The following is a 21,239-nucleotide window of genomic DNA, read 5'->3' as shown; positions in this document are numbered from 1 at the left end:
GGAAAAACTACTCATGACACAGGGATACGAACACTTTCTGTCATAACTGTATATATATAGCCCATTACATAGCTTTATACTTATGAAAAAAACAACAAAAAATTTGGAAAAGTTTTTGGATGTTGTAATAACTGATGCAGGCCCTTTAATCTATAGATTAAAGTTTCAAAATATAAAAGTTCAAATATTTTTTTATATTTTATGCACAAGCATATCACCATACCACCTAATATGCTATAAAAATGTCTGATTTTTGCCTCTATTTAGAATATCACATTAATTAATTTACCACTTGCATTTTTTTAGGAAGTAATAAACTTCTGAATGTGAAAATATAAAATACATATTTTTGCAAGTACTTGTTGAAACAAGCAGTATTTTTTCTGAGAAATCCATTAATTTGTTTAAGCTGCTGAGGTTAATTGCTCATGAATAGTACATCCTAATAAAGCAGCCACAATTTTTGAAAACAAAATGTAATATACAAACAGGTTTTCACTTTGTCAGCTCTATAAATTTGGAAGTTATTTAAAAACTTCATACTATGTAATCAAAAGGGTTGTTTGACAGACCAATAATTTTGAATGTTAAAAGTTATCCTGACCCCTTTTTAAAGATTCCATTTCAAACCTGTGTGTGAGAAGTAAACTGAATGTAAAACATTGAAATTTTGATACAGTATTCTCCCTCTTTTCACAAAATTAGTTTTTCTCATTTTGTGCTGCCCTGTATTTATGAAGCTTTCAAATGCATGCCATAAGCCTTCAACCCTCCCTCTGTTGGAATCTAGAGTTTCAACACATTTGTCATGTAAATCACTATGGACCACCTCATCCACCAATAAGAGAGCACCACCACTGAACTATCAGTTCTAGTTTGTTAGTGTTCAAGTGTGGAAGTGTTTCTTTAAAACAGTTATTACCCTAGAAGAGGTTAATTGGGACTTCATTCCGATTAACTTGTTTCAAATTCATTTAATTTCAACTTTTTTTGAGGGCATTTGGCTTTTCTGCAGTACTGGTTTTGCTGTTTTTTGCAGTTATACATGGCATTTCCTTCATCCTGCTTTGGATTCCTCGTCACGCCAGGGTCTATCCAAAGCAGTCCTTAACTTCCTACCTCAACAGGTTGTTGTACCTTCTCACCACAGGCTCTACTTTTACCTGTTTGCTCATCATTGAATGGTATATTTTTCAGGGCCCTGTCCATCAGTCTTGCTTCCACACCATGTGATTTTTGTCAAGTGGTTTGTCCCTTTGTTCAACATATTTGTGCCTGGGGGCTGCACTTCCACATATATGCAGATAACTGGCTTCTTCTTGCCATTTCCAACTGGGGCTTGACTAGTCTTACTTCTCAGCTCCCTTATCAAGGAAGTGGAATAGTTGGTCACATAGGAGGGATCCTTCCTTCATCCTCCATGATATTTCATATGTTTGGGTGTTTTCTTCAACACCCATCTGAGTTGGACTGTACTGCCCTGTCTGCTTCTTTAATTCCTATTAGCATTGTTCTATAGTTTTTGAAGTGGTGGTTGCTTATGACATCTGTCATACCCCTTGACTGGGCTCATATGCTTTTGTTTCAGTGGGCCTTTTGTGTTTAGTAGAACCTTGCAAGAGATCCCTTAAATGTTCCTATTTATCTTCTTCATCTCTTCGATTATCAATTTTTGTTAGTGTTTGACAATATCCATGTGTCAGTGGGAGTGCCACGTTCTTCTCCGCAACTTGAGTTACATCTGTTTACAGATGCTTTTCAGAGCTTTGTTGCATAGGTCAATCACTGAAGAGTTTCAGGTCATTGGACAGTGGAAGAAATGCTCTTCATATCACTGTTCTCAAACTCCATTCACGAGGCTTTGGATCATTTGTTTTTTCTTGCAAACATGTTATGATCCATTATGACATTTCTACTGGGTGGCTTTTGTTGATCACCCAGGGGACACCAAACCCCAGTCCCTGTATTTTAGCACCGTAGGTCTTCCTCATTGAAACCACATGTGCATTGAATTCTTTTGATGGTGTATCATGTCATTGGTGCTTTCACTCTCTTGGTTAATCATCTTTCCCCTCTGGATCTCTTTAATCCCACTGTGTGGTCTCTTCATCCTGCTCTTATTGTTGCCTTTGCTACTGCCTTCACTCCAAATTACTTTGATTTTTGTCCCCAGCAAGCATTCTCAAGCCTTGGCTGTTGATATCTTCAGCCAGGATTGATTTCATCTGTTCTTTTATGTTTACTCTCCCATCCATTTAATTCTCTAAGTGGTTTCCTTCATCCATGTTCCTCCATGCACAGTCCTTCTGGTTGCTCCTTCCTGGTTTGCTAAACCTTGGTTCCCATAGTTCTTCCAACTGCAAATGGTTTCTCTTCTTTATTTTCAACTTGTTCCATCAACCTAGTCATATTCCTCTTATATTTGTTCCTCCTGGCTTGCAGTTATTGTAGGTTGGATAATTTTACCTTCAAAATTACAAGGTCCTTGTATCACTCATTTTCTGAATAGTGCTTTCCTTCCTACAGCATCAGTGGCTCCTGATGTTAAAGTTCTCATTTCTGCTTTCTTCCTTATCTGGATGGTCTCCTCTATCCTGTGTGTGCCCTTCATTGTTATCTTGCTCACACAGCTTCCTTCTGAGGTCCTTGTTCCCACCTGTTTCTCCCTTTACATCCTTCTTCTTGTGATATTTCCCCATTTACCCTAACCAATTCGGTTAAATGTTTGACCCAGATGGATCACTCCTCCTTGTCTCCTTCTTGGCATGATCTTTTTTACATTTCTTCACATCAACTACATTGTCTTTCTTTCTCCCTTGCTTCTCATCTTCATTGTCTGTTGGAGGAGATTCTACTATAGGGTATGTGGAGGACTTTACATATGTTCATCTCCCACTACCTACACCACATTGCTGTTTATGTTTTTTGTGGTATTGCCTACCACCTGTGGCTATTCTCCTGACTTCAGCATGGCGGTGACACAAGGTAAGTCTTAATGCTCTCTTCTTTTTGAGGGGCCCCTGCTTCATCTTCACTTTGCATCTCACTCTGGGGCAAGTGGTGCCTGACAAAGTATTTTGCCTGTACTTTGAATGGGTTCCACATATATAGCCGTAACCATTTGCAGACATCTTTCTATCAAATCTGCACTATAGGTCAAGTTGATTCCTATATTTCTGTGGCTGTGTAAGCTAACCCTTGAGATGAGGTGTTTCACAAGATCACTTGAATGTAATTTTCTCATGCTACTTGCATCATAATATGGCCCATCTCAGATCACAACATTCATGGATTGCATGGGTAAAGCAGTAGGAAATTGCTTGCTCATATTTGCTATACCTAGCTTGAACAAATCTGTGTGGTCTGTTTTAAAAATCTGTTTTTTTTATCACCCATTGCATTGCCTTGGGTGTTGCAATCCTTCTGGACTCTCTAATACTCTTGTTCCACCTTTTCTTCCAGTAGTGTATGCGAGTCCTTACCACTTACCAGTTAGTTCTAAGCTGGATGGTTGACAGTGAAAGCAATCAGCTTTATGGGTTTCACATAGATGGTTATAACCATCAGTTCAGAGTAGGGCAGTGGTGTTCTGCTGGTGTAGAGGGAGTTATAAGATTTTCCCAAAGTTGACATACTCAAATGCAGATTATCACTCTGATTTGTTGCTCTCCTCCTACCTTCTTTTGGATGTTTGTACCCAGCCAGTGAGGTTTTGGAGATTGAGTTATCCAATCATACAAGTTCTCATACAGTTTTGAGGTTGTCCATATTCCCCTCTTGATTACTGTTCTGTCTAGTGGGTCACAGAAGGTTTTATGGCATGTTTCTGCTTTTGCCCTGGGATCTCTCATAATGAGGTTGTTGACAACCTAGGTTGTTTTAGGCTTGCTCCTAGTTTTGGGGGTTGAATGCATGTGATTGACTTCCTTTGAATTTTGAATGGCTTATTTCCATGTTCCTTGCACAAGGCCACCATGTGAGTTCTTGGAGTTTTCTGATAGGTTTCCTCTGGACTCTAGGACTTTAGGTAAAGATGGTATAGGTCCTCATCCTACCCTCATGAAGATGTTGATATCCAGCATGTGAGGTTTGAATGAGGACCTACACTGTTATATTACTTGTGCCTTTTAACTGATTGAAGTTGAGCAAATGCAACGTTTAAAAAAGTTAGGTACATTAATTTTTTAATATCTTATAGTGAAAAACTTAAGGAATAAAAACTTCATCTAGAAAGTATGTATTTTATTACCAAGCTTTTCTCTTGAACAGCTATCCTGAATTTCAACATGTTTGGTATTCCAATGATGGGAAGTGACATCTGTGGATTTAATGGAAACACAACTGAGGAACTCTGTGCCAGATGGTCAGCTCTTGGAGCTTTTTATCCTTTCTCACGTAACCACAACAGTGATGGCCAGATAGTGAGTTGTTTACAGTTAATGTATGTTATGAAACAATTATGTATAGGCTGTATTTATACAACTGAAACATCATTTATTGCCCTATTTTCTTGAACCAGTATTGCTTTAAATGTTTCATAACCACTGTAGTGATAACTAGTTAATGTTATTCATGAATCAGTTCTGTTTTTAATATCTTGTCGTAATTACTGTAGTGATAATTTGTTAATGCCCTTGATTAACCACTAGTGTTTTGAATGTTATAACTACAGTAGTGATAAGTTGTTAAAGCCCTTGATGAACCACTAGTGTTTTGAATGTTTATTTCATAGCAACGGTAGTGATTTGTTCATTCCCTTAATGAATCACTTGGTTTTGTGTTAAGCCAAAAATTGCATTGTGTTGCATTGAGAACTGTACAATTATCACTTAAGATTTTTTTTTTCAAAAGTAGGAAAATAAAATAAATTTTCGAATACATTTCTATTCTGTATAATACATATTTTATGTATTGAATTATTGTTTAATTTTTTTATCTGACTTTGTAAAGCAAAATACTTTGAACAGTCACTATAAAACAATTAAGATGTAGTTAAGTGTGCTATTAATAGTAACATTAATAACAGATTGTGTTCATTATATAGTATTGTCAAGATTTTATCTCTCTCTTTTTCAGGAGCAAGACCCAGTAGCATTAGGACCTCTAGTTGTGACAGCAGCTCGAAATGCCCTTACAACGCGTTATTATCTTTTACCATTTCTCTACACTCTCTTCTTTAGAAGCCACACTGCTGCTGAGACCGTTGTTCGGCCTCTTTTCTTTGAGTTTGTGTTTACAATAATATTATTACTTAGCGTCATAGAAATAGAACAAAATATTGAATTAATTACTTAGAACTAAAAATAGAACAGCATTGTAACCTTTTGCAAGAACAAGAAATGTTGAATATTTTGTTATGACCACAAGTAGTAATGATTGCAGGTATCAAAAATAAAAATAAAAAATCTATGAGACTTTAATGTTTAAGTATCTTATTAAGCTTTTAATTGTATAATAATTAGTGCCATTTCATTTCCCTGATTTTTATCAGGATGTTTCTCTGTGTATTCAGAAATGTTGAAGGTGTAGTGATGGTGAGGTTTATATAGCAGTGGATCTGATTTTGTTTTGTTAACCTATTTGTTATAGTTTTTTTCTTTCAGTTGCAAAGTTTGCAGAAATTAAATAAAGTGTGATATTCCTTACTCTTCAGCTATATCTTTTAGCTGTACCATCATTGTTACTGTACTCTGTTACTTTGGTAATGGTTGTTATATTTAGTATCTATATGTTAACACTCCTACGAAAAGTGGGGCCTAATAGGCCCCAGAGCAACTTGAAAGGTTATTAATATTAGGCCAATAATTTTGTATTTAAATGAAATTGCCATTTAAATCCATTAATGAATGGATTAACGAGATTCCCACTGTCCCTATCTACTATCTAGCAAAACCACAGCCAGGGGAACGGGCTTGGAGAAATCAGGACTAGAAACGTCTTTTCGTAGGAGTGTTAAGATATAATCGTTTGAAGTTACAAATCGTATTAAAATGAGAATGAAATACCATTTACTATATGATGTATAGTAGTAAACTATACAAATTATGGCAGTTTTCTTATTAAAGCAGACTAAACACATCTTTAGCGCATATGCTAATGAGTATCATGTTATGATTGACCTGAATATGTGCTTGACATTCCCATAGTTTGTGGTGCAATATTACTCTTAACAAACCATAAAAATGTCCAAATTTTGAACAACTTGTAATCTGCATAAAAGTGAACTCCAATTTTTTTATAATTGTTTATATTTCACTTATAACAGTCCAAGATAATTATTTTCCCTGGCATTTGCAGTTGTGATATATGATTTAACATACTGTTACAGTAAGGATTTGGTAGATCATCTTGCTACTTTTTTTTTTTAAGTATCTGAAAGTGTGAAAGAGTTTTCATTATTCTTATCTAAAAATGTTATAGACTCTAGCTTCTGAACATGAATTATTGTAATTTTCTCTTCAAATTAATGACTATGGTAACATATCAATTAGGCCCAGCATGGTCAGATGATTAAGGTGGTCGACTTGTAATCTGAGGATTGCAGATTTGAATCCCTACTGCACCTAATATGCTTGCCCTTTCAGCTGTGGGGGCATTATAATGTGATAGGCAATCCCACTATTCATTGGTAAAAGAGTAGCTCAAGAGTTGGAGGTGATGACTAGCTGCCTTCCCTCTAGTCTTACACTGCTAAATAAGGGATGGCTAGTGCAGATAGCCCTCGTGTAGCTTTGCGCAAAATTCAGGAAACAAACATTTTAGTTATTATATCTTAGATTCATAGTAACCAGGAAAAACTTAATTCATGATACTCAGATTAATTAAATGAGCAGTAATTATATGGAGTTTAAATCAAGAGAGTTATTTCTTTATGGTGTGTTTTTCACTAAAATTGTATTTTATTATTTTGGGATTGTCTATATATTATAATAGAGACAATCAAATCCACTGTTCAACTGGGATAGCTCTAGAGTTTACCTCTTCTTTAACCTGTCAGTTCAGAACTTGATGGCTAGTGCATGTTATTAAAATTACTAATCTAAATAGTTATGATATCAAGGTAATAATTTGCTTTAATTGATTGTAAAGACTTTCAGAAATATGCAGTTATTGTTGGTATTTAATAAGATACTAGTAAATAATTATGATATTGAGATGTTAATTTACCTTAACTGATTATAAAGACTTTCATATATTGTGTGTATTAACAAAGATGCTAGTAAATAATTGATATCAAGATGCTGGTTTGCCTTAACTGATTTTAAAAACATTCAGATATATGCAGTTATTAATTGTATTAATTAAAACAGTAGTTATATTTATACAAAACAGAAGGAAAACATGTATTTGTACATAGGTGTAACTGCAAATTATTGGTGATAAGTATCAAACTGTCATTGGTATCATAGAAAATAATAAATATTAGAAGTTTCATAATTTGTAATAAAAGAGAAAATGTATATATTACAGTGTGTTATGGTATTGTTTATAGGTATCCAGAGGACAAGAATACCTACACAGTGGAGACCCAGTTTTTCTGGGGTTCTGCACTTATGGTCATTCCTGCTCTATATGAAGTATGTAATGTGGGTTCTAAGTAATTTAAGCATTTTTTTTACCATTATGCTGAACTTTATCAAATAAGTTATGTTAGTATCATTATTCTTGAATTTGGTACTAAATGTATAAAAGTATGTGTATTACTTGGATTTGTTCTACACTTTTGATTTTCATGCTGTAATACATTCATGATCTATTATATTGTTATATTAACAGTTATGATGGAGGAGAAGTGCAAGATAATGTTTCATATTTTATTATATAGGTAGGAATGGAAAAAGTATTGGTTCATGTATATACTCTAAGTAAAGATATAACATTCTGGTTTGTCATATACTATTATGTTAAGAAGAATACGAGATTATGTTGATCCATCACAAAAAATAAGAAATAATATTTAATACAATTTTATATTGAGAGAAGTAACCTATTATGGCTCTGAAACTTTGAAATTCAACAAAATAATTGCAGTAGATTGTATCTTAACCAAGTATTTTTTAATTTCATTAGAAATATGATTCACTTGAACCACAAAAATATATTTATGTAATGTAAAACAACATAGAAACTACACCAGAAAAATCCGATTTTTTTTATTTTGATTTTTACAGAAAGTGAATACAGTTACTGCCTACTTCCCAGCTGACACATGGTATGACTTCTATACAGGAACTTCTCACAAAAGTACTGGACAAAACTTCACACTTGATGCTCCTATGGACAAAATTAATCTAGTGGTTCGTAGTGGAGTTATTATACCTTCACAAGAACCTAATGACACTACTACAGCTAGGTAATTTCACCCAGAAATAGATATTAAAATGTATTTAATACAATGAATAAACATGTTGTATCATAAAGGTTACTTCAATATTTAAAGTAACTTGCTTGTGATACTATAGCATTCTGACACCTTTTTAAATCTTTGTTTTCCATGCCATTACTTTCTAAGGCTGTTATATTTGGGATAAATATTTATGGTTTTCAGTCCACTTTTTGTTTAAAGAAAAACATCTGTTTTCAACTTGCTTTTCTTTTCTTACTTAATTGACTTGTGATAAAATTTTAATATTGTGTTTCAGCTGAAAGTCATCTGTTCATCCCACACTTCCACAATAATGTTTTCCTTCTGCTTTGTCCTCTTCCATATGAACAATATTTTATTACCATCTGCCAAAGCTTACTCGTACACTGTACTATTATATAGGGATGATGCAAATGCCATCCATGATGTTGTGTTTGGATTGTTTATAAAGGATTGAAATGTTTGTCTTTATATGTACATAATCACAAAAAATTAAAAACATAAAATAAAGCTGCACTTTGTTTAGAAATAAACATTAATTCACATAAAACTCTTTTTTTATAATTTTCGTGCATTATTCTTGGGCCTGTAGCTTCCATAATTGCCTTAAAAACTTTGCTACAATATAATTACTGAGATACAACTTGTATCTCAAGTAGTGAAATGTTGGTATAGTTGTCAGTTAAACAAGGGTATGAATGTGAATTTAGGTTTGTCATGGTATAGTATGTAATTTGTGATTAGTTGTTTAGTATTTACTAATTTTATACATATTTTTTAGACTTTTAAGAGAAAAATTAATCTGTTCTCTTTTTAATGTAGTCTTTTGATTTTTGTAAGTTTAATTTTCTGCTTTCTTACTATTTACTTATTAAAAAAGTTAGGGAATATCGTATAACTGTATTTATGTAACTTAATTTTCAAGATATATAACTTCAACTTTATTCCAAATTTAAAATATTTCTTAAATTTTTTCATAAACCTTGCATAGCCGCAAGAATCCATTCCATTTACTGGTAGCCTTAGACAAAAATGGACGTGCATGTGGGGAGTTGTACTGGGATGATGGTGATACTTTAGGTAAGTTGAAAGATGTTGTGAGAGTAATTAACTTATTTTAATTGAAACAACTCTTTGATTTATGTATATTGTAATCTTAAAATTAATAATTGTAATATCACAGTATCAGAACAAGTATACCAAAAGTTTTATAGGAAATGAACTTGAAAAGTTTTTGTAAAATAAGCATGTCACAATTTGATTGTTTATCTGTACTAATGAGGCTCATATCAATTTTTCAAACGCATTTTTCTGCTGTGTAATGTTGTGTCATTTTCTGGTTTTATTTATCTTGATCATTATAGTTAGTAATTCATTAGAACTATTTCTAGGCCAGTTTTTTTTTTCTCTGAAGCTGAACACTAGAGTGGATAATTTCAGGCATTTTCCTTCAATTCATGGGATAGTTTCTTCTTATTGCTCAGATCTTTAAATTTCCCAATTGCGGCTTTTCACTCGGTAAGCATAAGATTACTGGTCATTAGCAGGAATGTACTGCAGGCAAATATTTCTAGTTTAAGGAATTTGTTCCACAACAATTTCTTCTAATTGGATAATCTTACCTCAATTCTACATTAAACTAAGACGTGTATTACATAAATTTTCTTTAAATTGACTTCTTGTAGTGTAACTTTTTGTTTAGTTTAGAAGATTGGTGACAGAGTAATTATGGTATATGTTTTTTAAAATATGCATCTTCTATTTTCTTTTCAATTAAATAATTTCTCAGCTTTCCACTTGATCAGGGCATCTATCACAATACACTATGTGGTCATAATTTATCTTCTCACTTGGCTCTGTATGGTTTCTGATTTCAGCTGGAATAAATTAGAGCAAATCTAAGTTCAGTCTTCATGAAAGATTCATTACTGTAAGATTAACCTAAATGGGCAGGGCCTATCAGGAAAAAGATGTTTTTTCTTATAGCCATTCTTTAGCAATAGTTAAAATAGAGAGTATACACTGAAAGCACAGTGTATAATATCTATTTTATAATACTATAAAGAATTGCATTGGTTTATATTTTTGGACACTGAAATAGGTCATCTTAATTTAAAAGATTAGTCTAATCTTACTCTTAACTCTTTTTGTTTCTGTTTCTTGATTATGTTTTGTGAACTTGCCTTTTTACTTCTTTCAATCTTTGTTATAACCATTGTTCTCTTGTTATGTGAAAAGACAATTTCACAAAACATAACCAAAAAAGGAAGAATGTTTAAGGAGTAAAGTAAGACCAGCCTTTTAGATTCTAAACCAAGAATAACAAATAATTTTCAGAAAAAAATTAAGTTATTGGCTTAGAAAATCATAATATTAAACATTCAGTTTCCATTTGCTTATTAGGTTGTAAACAAAAAGAATTAAATTGCATAAAAATTAATGAAGTAACTATATCATTAAGTTCACACCTGTAGACAAGTAAATGGAAAATTAAATATAATTCACAACAGCTACAACCTTAAAATTCAATTTGCAAAAATTTTTTTTCCAGTATTTTTGACATAGAATTCTATGTTGTCAGCAATATTACAGAAGTGTTACTGGTGTGGAACTATACATACTATTAGTAGTATATCTTAGTTTTTCTTAAATTATGGCATAATCTTTCAGAGTTTTGTTTTTTTAACTTCAGTTTTTATCAACTGGAAAATGGTTAACTATATTTACTTGACATGGTTTTTAATGAAATAACTAAAATGATTAACAAAGTAATAAGCTAATATTTTCTATAATAGTCTATTACTGTTACAGATTACTAATAGACTATAACAACAAAAATATGTAATAATTTGTTTTTACTCTGTTAGTCTAAGATACATTGTTTCAATATAGTATTAAACATAGTGGTTAACTATTATTAGTAATTTTTTATTAAATTAAATAGAAGTTGAGGTATTTGTTAGTTAAACAATCTTGCAGTGAGATGAATTATACAGATTATGATGTATGTTAAATATTTTTTTGTATAGTTGTTTGTGGTATTTTGAAATATAACAAAAAGAATGTTATAACCCATTTACAAATGACCTAAACATTTTAAGAATAACTAGCTAGAGTGCCCATCCATTGGACAGATGAAATAAAAACTTGTTTGTAACAAAGGATAGGAAATTGTGTTTTCTTATAATTTTTCTTCACATAATAAACATTAAAAGTATGATAACAAGGTACTAGCACTTAAAAGATAAATATATTGTTTTCAAAAATTCTATCAGTATGACATAATATCCCCATCATTAAGACCTTACTAATATCATTTTATATCACTGTTTCAAGTTTGGTATTCTTTGGTGACTAACTTAGTATTCCAGGAATTGTTTAATTTTCAAGTCTGAGTTCGAGGAAGATCCAGTTCAATCTACACTTTGATGAACGTGTGTTATTAGATTAGACTTGTTTTTGAGAATTCCACTCCCTGTCAGTAACCCTGAACACAAGCTAACCAAAGAGAGATAAGCTGGACCTATATCATAGTGGAGCATATCAAACGTAATGTTATTATAAATGTGCTTTATATTCACTAAGAGGAAAACTTATAATTGGATAGGTGAAGAAAAGGTGTCATTGTCTACATGTATAGGTTTTTCTCAAAGTGAATACAAAATATGTTTGCTGTTGACTGATCAAGAAATATAGAAATGCATAACAAACAGACATGAAACAATAAACGTATGACCATGTATTTTTTCTTTTTCTTGGATGAACACTTTGCTTTATATAGTAGACAACCTGGTACAGTTGTTTTTTTTCTGTCTCATATTCTGAATTTCTTTTAGATACATATTCCAGAGGAGTGTATAACCTGATTGTATTTGAAGCTGAAAAGGTAAAATACAGCTCAGTATTTAACACTTTTGATCAAAGTATTGATAACATAACTGAAGTTGGAAGAACACTTAATGCTGATAGGAAATTAGGAAAGCATACAGTTGGATTGCTAATTAGATGAATAAATATTGATTGGAACAGAAATGATTTACCATCAGATTACTTTTTTGTTTTTTGTAAACTTACATAATGAACAATGAAAAAAATCTGCCAAACGAATAATATATAACTTTTGTGTAAGAAGAACCTTTGAAGTCAGCTTTCAGCATTGTGTAAATGGAAATGCAACTCTAATCTTGAATGTCCAATAATCCTGTTGTCCTATACAGAATATAGATGTACATGTGATTCATAAAGTGGGTGTCTCTGTAAATATTTATTTCTGTTGAAACAAGTTAATTGTGTTGCATCCTATTGACAAGTAAAAATTGAATGTCTTTTTTCTATTTATTTTATGGAGATATACTTTCGTGTTAAAAGCTCCTTATTCCACTGAATATTTTTATTGTGTTGCCCAAGAAGTTAATACTGTATATCTTGAAATTAATATTATCACCTCATCAATGCAAGTTTCCATAAGTAAATTATAACCAGCAATCAACACACTAATAAATAAAGCTCATTAAAATACTGTTCTAACTTATACAAATGAGAAGTTGTTCTTTTATCATCTATGTACCCTTGCAGTAGTTTATGGAGGTTAACTAAGACAAACTTTAGTTTTACATATTTATTGATATTTCTATGGAATTAACTGTCTTCACACAACTTATTTTTTCATCCATATTTTTATTCAGGTTGTTGTGTTTGTTTAATAGTGTTGTATTTATAAGCCACTGTTAATAGTTTCTCAGATTGCTCAGTTGACTTTTCTTGTACATAATTTATAAAAAACTGTTATTATTACACACAAACATATTAGGGTGAAAAGCCAGATATAGTGTACTTGATGTGTTTTTATATGTTCTTCTTTATTTTCCCTCATAAGTATTTTGAATTGTTGCTTCCTTGTTTTATGTAATTTATTCTTCCCAAAAACATAGAATATTTGTTTCTGATAATGAGAAGTAAAGAATAGAAACAGATAATTTTTTTTTCTATGTAACTGTTGCATTGATGTTTAGTGAAGTAAATGATCTACGTTTAAAGACAATATGCAGTTAATTAGCAAGAGTTATAACAAGGAAGTGAATGTGATAAAAAGTGTTCATCACTACTCACCTGTGATCAGATTCACAAAGGATAATCTGTCAAAACTGAGCTCAACAAATGCAAGTTCTTTGCACTAGTAAACAGTATTTTTAAATGTGGCATACTTCATCCAGCCATTTTATATAAAGTTGACAGTAAATCATCTTTGCATTTTTAATATATGAATCTTCAATTACCCTTTATGTTGGGCAGTGTTTATTCTGATACACTTATGAGAGAAAACTTTTGCTGAAGATATTTAATCACCATCCATATTAGGTTTAAGTGATTGTTTTGGATTATTTTAATGATTTTTTTAACTTTCTTTAGATAGGTCAAATCCCTTCTGTTATTTTTTAGTTGCAGGAAATTATAATCTTTGTCACAAATATGGGTACATACCGTTACGTCTGATTTCTCACTGTTAGTGGATGAACTTACTTTCTTTGGAAAGGTTTTCTGAACAATCTCAGTATATTTTATAATAACAGTAAATAGCCCTTTTAAAAGGTATTGCTACAAATGTAACAGTCAATTACACAATTTGGTTAATAGTTGTGTGGTTTGACATATCATTAACAGATAGCTTATAGCAAATAAATTAGAGGTGTGATTAATCATATGAAACATCAGTGCGATCCTAAAAACATCAGAAGTGTATTTGATTACTTTGATATGACAAAAAATAAAGGAATGTGTGTAGCAGATTCATGAACGTGGCATGAGAACTTGAAAGTCAATTTATATTCTTACTATATATACAGGTAAGAGAGAGAAAGAATACTTGTATAATATGCATTGACAGAGAATTCATTTTTTAAAAAATGCTTGTAAATTTTTTATCTCTATGGTCTTGGATGCAGAATAGAGTGACTAGTCAAGTTCGACGCAGTGGTTATGAAACAGCCATGCTACTTAAACGTGTCAGAGTGTTTGGTGTTAGTTTTAGGCCAAGATTTGTTCATGTTAATAGAGTTGCAGTACATTTTCAGTATTTGGATATCACAAAGGTGAGAATGTGCTCTTTTTTTTCTTTTCTTTTTTTTTTTTTTGCTAGAAACTCTATATTTAAAAAAATTATATATTCAAACATATCAATTGACGGAACATCTTTGAAGTTTGTTAGTTTCTTGAAATATTTATTTTTGCAATTCAACATTTATTTGTGTATCCCAGAAAAGTTTTGAATAACAGTGTACTAAAACTTTTTGATTTAATGTCCACTCTTAGATTTTAGCCTTGCTCTGTGGTTCTTTAACACAACTTTAAACTACAAAATTACCATAATGCCAGATTAATTACAGGTGATAAGAGTTTTTGTTTCATATGACTTGTTTTTCAGTTCTGAGAAAGTATAGTGTATTGGACAAATAATTAGCTATAAAAAACATGTACCAGTGTAAAATGAATAAAATATCATCATTCATATGTTAGTTTGAAACATGAAAAGTTAAACTTCAGGATAGTAGCAAATATAACTGATTAAGTAAACTTTCACTGGTGTAAACATTCAACAGTAACTGTTACAGCAAAAACCTAATGAAATAAATACACAACAGTTTAACTGATGATTACTGATTAGAAAATCAATAAAAGCTAAACTGATAAAGTTGAAACTTTAATGACATAATCATACTGAAGTGTTACTAGTAAAGTTTATTTTAAGCATGTTACAGTTGGATGTGTGAATTTGAAAGAACAAACTTTCCATCTTAATGTAACTCAAATATATGAAACTTGTTATAGTAATAATTTTCTTCTTTACTTATATTGCTTTTTTTTATCCAAATTATAAATGTTAAAATTTAAAGCTAATTATTACTGTTCTTATTTTTTGATGTGATATTTTCATCTTTGTTTCATGCAATATAATTTAAAGCTCATTTGTTGGTGGAAGATAAGACTTTTTTGTCATGTAGTTAGCATCATAAAGTTAGTATGCCTTCACTTGTACTCTATAGAATGTTAATATGTCTTTATTGATTGCACTGTATAGAATATTTCCTTTTATTACAATAGGTTCTGGAGATTGAAGCTCCAAAAGTCTCTCTGTTGAATCCTCTGGATATTACTTGGAAGTAACTGAACAACAGTTATGATTTGTAAAATGATTCTAGCAATTTAATATATATATTACATATAATCAAATATAATTTAAACATAATAGCACATTGTTTTAATGAATGTTTACATACATTTATTTGGTAACATTTACAATATGTACTTTAGATTTTTAAATTAATGTCTAGTTGTGTTTTGAACATAGTCAGAGGGAAAGTGATCTTAACTGAATGTCACATATTTGATATGTGAATTATTTCTTTTGAAACAAAGAAATTAAAATGCACATTTTTAGATGTAATTTTTTAAAAATATATGCTTCTTTTAACTCACACAATTTTTTTTAAAGGGTATAATAGATAAGGTACATTTATTGATGCATTTGTCAGTCTATTCAGTGGTGAATATTAATGTATACCTAGTCTGTGTGTCTACAGAGGAATTTATATCAAAATCATGGTAATTTTAACCTCTGACTTACTTCAGGTTCAGAAACTATGGGAAAGGTTTTTACTTTGCAGACACTGTATAAACAAAGATGTGACATTCTATCATCATAGTGTGATGTATGGTACATATATGAGTTTATGATGAGATATATAATTTGTAAAAGATTGTATGACATTTTATATAGAGTGCATGATAAAACATAGTATCATGTTTGGAGTGAAGATGACATTTCATATGAACTGCTGAGGAAGTTTATTATCTTGTTCCTGATAAGGCACTTTTGATGTGTTTTTTTAAATGTTTTTTCTGTGACTCCTAAAAGCGTATTATACTACCATAATATTTTATTCTTCAAAATCACCCAACATTTTTGTACAATTTGATTTCAGGATTTCATTTTGGGCATGTTTTGTATTTGTTAGAAGTATGTTATGTTATATAGAATTATCCCAGTGTTTTCTTTTTTTTTTTTTTTGTTATATTACTACACACTTGGATGTGTAGTGTATTTTAGTGCATGTATTAACATCAGAGTAATTGTGGTATAATTTAATTACATTAGTAATATAATTTTCAGGATTTATTTAACTTTAGAGCTGGTATTATATCCAGCATTGTATAACAGCATATATCTTCTGGATTGTTAGAGCACAAGTTAAATCTCCATTTATTGTATGTATTAGTGCAATATTGTGTGTTAAACTTTGCTTAATTTCCAGGGCAACAACAATTTCTGTTGCAACATTTGTTTGTAGTATTTACATTATATTTTCTGCATAATTTTAAGTACATTATATCATCAGTTTGGTGGCATTATGGTAGTTATTTCATGCTTGCAATAAATCTTTGATATAATTAAAGGTATCTCAGTTGTTTCTGTAGTATTTGTTGAAGGAGATACTTATGAGTTGGTTTCCTTAATGTTGCAGTAAGTTTTACAAATATGGTTTTACGTGCAGTGTAAAGTAATATAATCTGGTATGAAGTTCCTTGGTCCAGTAGTTCAAAGCACAGTCGGTGTAGAAGTTTAATTTTATCATTTGATTTTACATTTTTTATTTTAGTTTTGTTTCCTTATCAACAGGTTAAAAATGTGAAAGAACTAGTAATTCATGTATTTTTTCTTGATTTGATATTGTTTTTGTTTGATGTATGTTATACATTTTAGAACATGTTGTAATGTAACTTATTACAGTAAAAACCTTATTATCCAACATTTGTTGGACCTGCAGAGTGCCAAACAGATTAAAATTCTGGTTTTCACATTTTGCAGGATACATTTTGACACCTTGTTAATGTGCTAAAGTACAGTATTTCTATTTCATCTATAAAAATAACAATTTGAAACAATAATATATGTTGTAAGAAACTAATAGCAGAAAATTATTTTTAAGTACATTAATTTAGATCAAGTAATATTATGTGTTGAATGTCTTTTGAAGGCTTACCAGTTTAATGTTCATGTTTTACAATCTCAGATGTTACTTAAGCATGTTTCAAGACATTATGGATCAATGTTAGTTCCTACAATAAGCATTTATTTGGGGGTACTGAAATTTCCAGTTACAAGAACTTTCTAGATGCAAAGTTGTTGGAGAATAAAGCTTTTATTCTGTTTTCCTTTTTTTAATATATGAAAGCTGATTTCATGCATGAAGTTCATGTCACAAAGTGTTAAAATTTTTACTTTCAGTGTTGTAATTTAAGAAGTTGAAAGTACTGATAAAAACAACTTAGTCATCTCACACTGAATCTCTCTGATTACATAGGTTTAGGACAATATATATCTTACAATTAATATTTTGTTTAATGGTTTGAGCATGTTAAAATATTTTATTTCAAATGCCTATTCCTTGTATTTTTTTCTTTTCTTTATTAATTTCATTGTTCTTAATTACGAAAAGTAAATCAGTTATATAATGATTAAATCAACAATGCAATGGGAAAAAAGCACAAACATAATGTAATTGTAAGTAGAATTGACTGGCTTTAACAAAACAAGAAAAATTGATAGAGTTTTTTTTTAAAGCTATTAATAGAAATTATTTTTAAATGTAGAATTTTATCTTGATTACTAGAATTTTACTTTGATTACACATTGTGTGAAAAAATGATAGACATTATTTTATGATTGGTAATCCATAAATTGTGTGGTAAGTTTAGTTTCAATTTATAAAATGTAAAAGTTAGAATGTAGTTGTAATTGTTGTTCATTACTAAACTTATAATAAAATTATCAGTTGATTTCATTACAACATAACAGGCTGCAGTACTGTTCAAAACATTCCACATATGGAAAGTAGGTTCACATGCAGAGAAGTAAATTGAAAAAAGAAAAAAAGTATCTTAATTTAAATATATACTGGATATATTTCATCACCAAAATTTTACATTTCCTGTTTATTCAATGAAAGTAAATCCTAACATAGTTCCATTTTTATCATATCCACAAAATACCTTAGAAGTACTATCATACATGCTAGTGCTTTTCAACTAGTTTCTATCAAAAGTACTGCCATCAGACTATATTCTTGATATTACACGTTTGTTACCACTGTCATATTTCTGCCATATTATGTATTTCCTTTATTATAAGGGCTACCTTTTTCTTCCAGGAAGAATGTAAGAAAGTTTTAAGTAGGGATGGAAGTAAAGGCCTGCTTAGTGTTGTCATGATGTTACAGATTAATGATACTGAAGATCAACCATTTAAGTCTCTGTGACAGGATGACTATTATGTATAATCAGATCATTGCACATTTGATCATATTATGATCTAAACTGAATGTTAACAGTTTAAGGACTGAGTGTGGTCTAATGGTTAATATACTGAAATTTAATCATACTTCCATATTGGTACTCATAACAGTAACTGTCAAATTCTACTACTTGATTAAAATAGCCCAAGAGTTTGCTTTGGATGTTATTGACTATCGGATTTATCTGTAGTCTGTCATTTGAAAATTAGTGAATCCCAAACCTTGTGTAACTTTTTGTGAATATCCAAAACAAACAAAACAGTTTCTTTCTAGTTTTTCATCACTTTAAACCTATATTTATAATGGATTTCAAGAATATGTAACACTGATACTATTAATTACTCTTCTAAATTATTCAGCAGGCAGGCATGTTTAAGACACTGAAGATAAATACAAAGATAAATTTATCATTTGATTCATCACCCTGTGATAAGTAATAAATTGAATGATAGACTGAGCTTTCAATCTATTTTTAATACTTGAAGCAAAATATTTTCTACCAAAATATGTCCACAGTTCTTTATTTGATGACATCAACAGTGTTAGAGAAGAATATACTACATAACCTGAGTAGAACAGCTAGACACAAGTCATTCTTCACTTCTAGGCAATAGGCACAAAGCAGGGAAAATTATATGGTCAAATGAGTCAACAATCTTTCTTTTAAATGTACATGCATATATATTTGAGGAGACATCCTCAGCACTTGATTCTAACTCTAAGAATTGCTAGCAGTTTCATCATATAGTGAACATTTCAGTAGTATATTAAACAAGATGTTCCCTGTTGGTACAGCAGTAAGTCCATGGATTTACAATGCTAAAAATCAGGGGTTTGATTCCCCTCCATGGACACAGCAGATAGCCCAATGCACCTTTGCTATAAGAAAAAACACACATCAAACAAAACACTGGGATAACAGCTATTTAAAACAAGATCTCCTTGGAACCTAGCTGACCTTACAATACATCATTTTCTTTGCTCTGACATTCATAAAGGAAATGGAGATAATTCATATTAAAGAATTGTGTGATATTCTTGTTCAAACCCTACTTCTTTATTGCCATGTTGAAATTGAGGCTCTCCTGAAGATTTGTAGTATTTTAATGTTATTTTAAATAAGGATAATTATATTTTTTATCTAATCTTTTTTTTTTTTTTTTTATGAGTAAATATGATTAAGTACCTGATCATACACTGCTGTGTTGGATTTATAAAACCTAGCATCTGTCTAAGAGAAAGATCTCACAGACCTTTAAAGAGAAATGGTAATTTGTTGTTTCTAATCTCTTAAATTGATACTGATGAGAGACTGAATGATTTTATAATTAAGCAGGTGTGTTTTTGTTTTCTTTAAAGTGCTGGGACTTTTCTATTAATTTAACTTGTATTTGTTAGTAAGCTATGGGGGGCCTATTATCAGATGTCATCTATTAAAACAATGTCTAATGACTATAGTTTTACATTAAAACGTTTTTGTCACACCAATTGGCTGGTGTTTTTTTAGGAAACCTCATCTTTTGGAATGAGAAAATTCCTGAGAAAATATCAGGAAGCCTATTTTTGATAATATAATTCATAGGGTATTAATTTTGTAAGTTTCATACCTAAATTATCGACATAAAAAGAGGAAAAAACTGGTTTATTGGTAGAATGTAAAATGTTATGGTAAATGTGTTCATTTTAGGATAATGTGGTATCTTGCAGAGGTCTTGTTTTTACAGGTTTGTTGTTAAAGATTTGAAAATACTCTGTTGGGTTTCACAATTTCTTTGAGTAACATGTTCCCTGACTCTTGGAACTGTTGTTATGACTCTTGATAAAATCATTAACTGGTAAAACCTTTCCCACACACCATATGATAATTTGTTTGCACTAGAAAAAGGAATTTCATCTCTGGCAGCCATAGGATGAACATAGCTTCATCTGTCAAAATGATTTTTAATAATGTATATGGTTATTATGCATGTATTATACTTGTTTTTTAAGGTTATTATGGCAAAAAAAACTGTTCATGGTTTAAGTTTGTAACATGTTGCATAATTCTCAGACACCTTTGTGTAAGACTACTGTACTTTTTAATGTTTCTTGGTTTGCCTTGCTGTGTAAATGTAATTGCTCTTCTGTCTTTGAAATTTGTTCAAAGCTAAATTACACATTATTATAAATCCATCATTCTGAAATCAAAGACATTTTCATTATATCCAAGTAGCCCCATGCTGCTAGATATCATGGAAAGTTTCTAATTCACAAGCCATTCATCATATTAAAGTCAAAACTTTTATGGTAGCTCAAGCCTTGAAATTGAAATGAATAAAAAACCTTCACATGAATTGATGAATTCCTATACTCAAAGGAAGGATGAGTTTTGATGGCTTCCTGGAGAAAATAAGATTGCATTATTTCAGTCATAAAGTGATGGGGTAATATATCATGGAGAGAGAGAGAGATATTTTAGTTAGTTTTGACTTAGTCCACTGATAAAGTTAAGAAAACCATAAATTCCTTGTCATAAAAATTTGACC

General features: G+C 30.8%; 1 protein-coding gene across 1 annotated transcript in view; it reads left to right on the top strand.

Moving 5' to 3' along the window:
- Positions 1-18,215, top strand: part of LOC143222692 (lysosomal alpha-glucosidase-like) — a 52,011-nt gene extending 33,796 nt beyond the window's left edge. Inside the window, exons 11-18 of the mRNA XM_076449538.1 lie at positions 4,270-4,421; positions 5,077-5,225; positions 7,493-7,577; positions 8,172-8,353; positions 9,357-9,445; positions 12,202-12,251; positions 14,308-14,454; positions 15,464-18,215. Coding sequence (XP_076305653.1) covers positions 4,270-4,421; positions 5,077-5,225; positions 7,493-7,577; positions 8,172-8,353; positions 9,357-9,445; positions 12,202-12,251; positions 14,308-14,454; positions 15,464-15,526 — 917 coding nt within the window. The 3' untranslated portion in view covers positions 15,527-18,215. The remainder of the gene's footprint in view (positions 1-4,269; positions 4,422-5,076; positions 5,226-7,492; positions 7,578-8,171; positions 8,354-9,356; positions 9,446-12,201; positions 12,252-14,307; positions 14,455-15,463) is intronic.
- The last annotated feature ends 3,024 nt before the right edge of the window (positions 18,216-21,239 follow it).

This window comes from Tachypleus tridentatus, chromosome 8, assembly GCF_004210375.1.
Source record: "Tachypleus tridentatus isolate NWPU-2018 chromosome 8, ASM421037v1, whole genome shotgun sequence".
Classification (NCBI taxonomy): domain Eukaryota; kingdom Metazoa; phylum Arthropoda; class Merostomata; order Xiphosura; family Limulidae; genus Tachypleus; species Tachypleus tridentatus.
Note: the sequence above shows the minus strand (reverse complement) of the source record. Positions and strands in the feature narration are given on the sequence as shown.